Here is a 3,348-nt window from a genome sequence, read left to right on the forward strand (position 1 = left end):
CGTAAAACCTTATTTTCTAGGTTTATTTACACTTATCATGGAATAATTGGATAGTAGGGCTTTAATAAATGATAATCTTCAAATAAAAAGAAATTTTTAAGAAAACGTGAGGAATTTTCCAATTCCAGTAATTAAAATTAGGGTTTCAATTAAAATATGAGAGATTTAGGAAAACCGGTTAGTCACAAGTAAACTAGGGTTTTTGGCTACAATATTAGGGTTTCTAGTCTTTTAAACCAAAATAAGGTTTTAAATCAACCCAAAGAAATACACTTTAATATTTTCTTCACAAACAACCTCCTAATATTCGGGATGTTACACAAGTGGCAAGACAGTTTCAACGCCGTAGACAAGCGCATATGGGGTCGCTTGTGTGGGAGTTCGAAAAGTAGTTTTATATACCCAGAGGGCTTCTCCAATTCGAAGGTATCAATCTCTTTTCGATTTATTTACAATTTTCTTCAGCAAATTACATAAGGTCTTGTTGAATGCTTCAGCAAGTCCATGTGCAGTAGTTTAGTACATGGAAGAATTGTATTGTTTGAAATGAAACTTTTCGCAAAGTTTATTCATTGTTATATTGCAAAAAGCCTTACCATTATCAGTGATGATATAACGTGGAACTCCATGCCGATAAATGATGTGCAAACGAATGAAATCTACTACATTCTTCTTTTTGACCTCTCTTAGAGGAACTATTTCAGCCCACTTTGAGAAATAATCTGTAGCCGCCAAAATGAAGATGTGTCCACTAGAAAACTTTGGGAGTGGCCAACCATATCCAATCCCCAAGTATCAAATGGCCAAGAAGCCACAGTTGGGTGCAATGGTTCAGGAGGTTGATGGATGAAATTGTCGTGAAACTGACAAGTTTGGCATCTTCTAGCAAAATCGATGCAGTCTTTCACCATCGTTGGCCAGTAGTATACTATTCTTTTAATGCGAAGTGTAGTTTAGGACCAAATTGATGAGCACCACATATCCCGGAGTGAGTTTCTTCCATTGCTTGCAATGCTTCATCCTCTCCAAGACAACGTAGGAATATTCCATCAAATGATTTTTGATAAAGTGTCCCTTTATAATAAATGAAACGTGGCGCTCGTCGGCGTATATCAACCCTTTACTTGGGATCTTCTGGTAACTTTCCATGATTAAGGTAATCAATGATGAAATGGCGCCAATCCTCATTTTCAATTTCATGGACGAAAATATGATAAGCATTCTCTTCCCCACCATTGTCTTCTTCATTGAACATTGGAGGTATGACCCAATTTTGACATATTGACATTTGATTTCGATGAGAAGACAGAGTGATCATGGATGCCAACCTTGCCAAAGAGTCAGCTTGTTGACTGAATTTTCTAGAGATATGTTCTATAGTGACATTGTCTAAATATCCCATGAGCTGTCTTGCACACTTATAATATGGGATCAATTCAAGTTTCTTAACATCGTAAATACCAAGAAATTGATTTATCACTAATTTAGAATCCCCATAGACCCTAAGATGCAACTGCTTCATGTCTACAGCTATTTCAAAACCGAGAATTAACGCCTGATATTCGGCCACATTGTTTGAACATTGACGTGTTAAAGTGAAAGAGTACAGTAATATGTTTGCTTGAGGGGTATAAAAGATAACTCCTACACCAGTTCCATCATGGTGAGTAGCTCCATCGAAATACATCGACCACGAAGATTCGATCATAAACACTTCCTCATCGAGGAGTTCATCAATCAACTCCCATTCGGCAGGCATGGGATAATCAGCCAGAAAGTCTGCCAATACTTGTCCTTTGATAGCCTTCGCAGCTCCATAAAGAATTTTAAATTGTTGAAATTGAAGGTACCATCTCGCAAGTCGGTCGGACAGTACAAGTTTTGTCATGACATATTTAACGGGATTAGATTTGGATATGAGTCAGACAGTGTGTGCTTGAAAATAATGTTTCAACTTCTGAATGGCAAATATAAGTGCTAGACACAACTTCTCGATGGATGAGTAATTCAACTCATTAGATGTCATCATCCGACTCAAGTAATACAGCGCATTCTCCTTACTTTCATCATTTTCTTGAGCAAGTAAGGCCCCAACCGACTGTTCTTGAGGGGAAATATAGAGGACCAATGATTTTTTTGGAATTGGCATGGCTAACACAGGGGGATTCATGAGGTAGTTTTAATGCTTGAGAAAGCATTTCTACACGCTTCGTCCCACTCAAAAGGTACCCTTTTTTTCATCAGTCGACTGAAAGGTTGGCATCGTTCGACCAAATTAGAGATAAACCTCCCGATGTAAGCTAATTTTTCTTGAAGGCTTTTCAATTCATAGATATTTCGCGGTTCAGGCATATTCACAATGACATCAATTTTAGATCGATCGACCTCTATTCCCCGTTGATGAACGATGAAACTGAAAAACTTGCCAGAAGTGACTTCGAATGCGCACTTCAAAGGATTCATTTTCAATTGGTAGCTCTAAAGGCGTTGAAAAACTCTTCGAAGGTCTTGAATATGATCTTCTTGCTTCTTTGATTTCACCACAAGATCGTCAATGTAGCACTCTACATTCCTATGGAGCATATTATCAAAAATTCTTGGCATTGCCCTTTGATAAGCTGCTTCAGTATTTTTCAATTCAAAAGGCATCACTTTATAGCAATAAATTTCCTTGGGAGTGCGAAAGGTAGTGAGCTCCTTATTTTCGGTTACCATACGTATTTGATTGTTGCCAGAAGAACCATCGAGAAAAGATAGTGCTTCATGTCCTGTTGTAGCATCTACTATCAATTCTGTGATGGGGAGTGGAAAATCATCTTTCAGACAAACTTCATTTAAGTCTCGAAAGTCAACACAAATGCGAATTTGCCTATTCTTTTTCCTCACTGGGACGATACTTGAAATTCATGTTGGATATTTCACTTCTCATATGAATCCAACCTTAATTAATTTATTTACCTCATTTTCTATCAAAGAAATCAATTCGGGTCGAAAGTGTCTTTGAATTTGCTTGACAGGTTTTGTGTCTCCCTTGACAGATAAATTATGAACAGCGATCCTTGGATCCAAACCAGGTATTTCTGAATAATTCCAGGCAAAGACATCCTTGAATTCGAACAGTAAATCGACATATTCTTTCTCTTCTTCAGGAGTCATACAAGAACTTATGTAAATTGGGCGAGGATCATCACTTGTGCCAAGATTAATCTCTTTTAGCATATTGACTGTATTTTTTACTTCTTGTTCAAATTTAGGGGGAGCGTCATCCGCATCTTCTTCTTCTTCTTCAGAATCATTGATCGTAATACGATGACAGGAAGCAATACTTTCCTGGCCCTATTCCTCAAA

At 37.5% G+C, this 3,348-nt stretch overlaps 1 protein-coding gene across 1 annotated transcript; it reads right to left on the minus strand.

Annotated features, from left to right (window-relative positions):
- Positions 1-1,120: 1,120 nt before the first annotated feature.
- LOC113758771 lies at positions 1,121-1,888 on the minus strand. Its single transcript, XM_027301499.1, has one exon. The coding sequence runs from the start codon at positions 1,886-1,888 to the stop codon at positions 1,121-1,123; it is 768 nt and encodes a 255-aa protein (XP_027157300.1).
- Positions 1,889-3,348: the final 1,460 nt, after the last annotated feature.

The sequence above is a fragment of the Coffea eugenioides genome, unplaced genomic scaffold (genome assembly GCF_003713205.1).
Source record: "Coffea eugenioides isolate CCC68of unplaced genomic scaffold, Ceug_1.0 ScVebR1_699;HRSCAF=1418, whole genome shotgun sequence".
NCBI classification, from domain to species: Eukaryota; Viridiplantae; Streptophyta; class Magnoliopsida; order Gentianales; family Rubiaceae; genus Coffea; species Coffea eugenioides.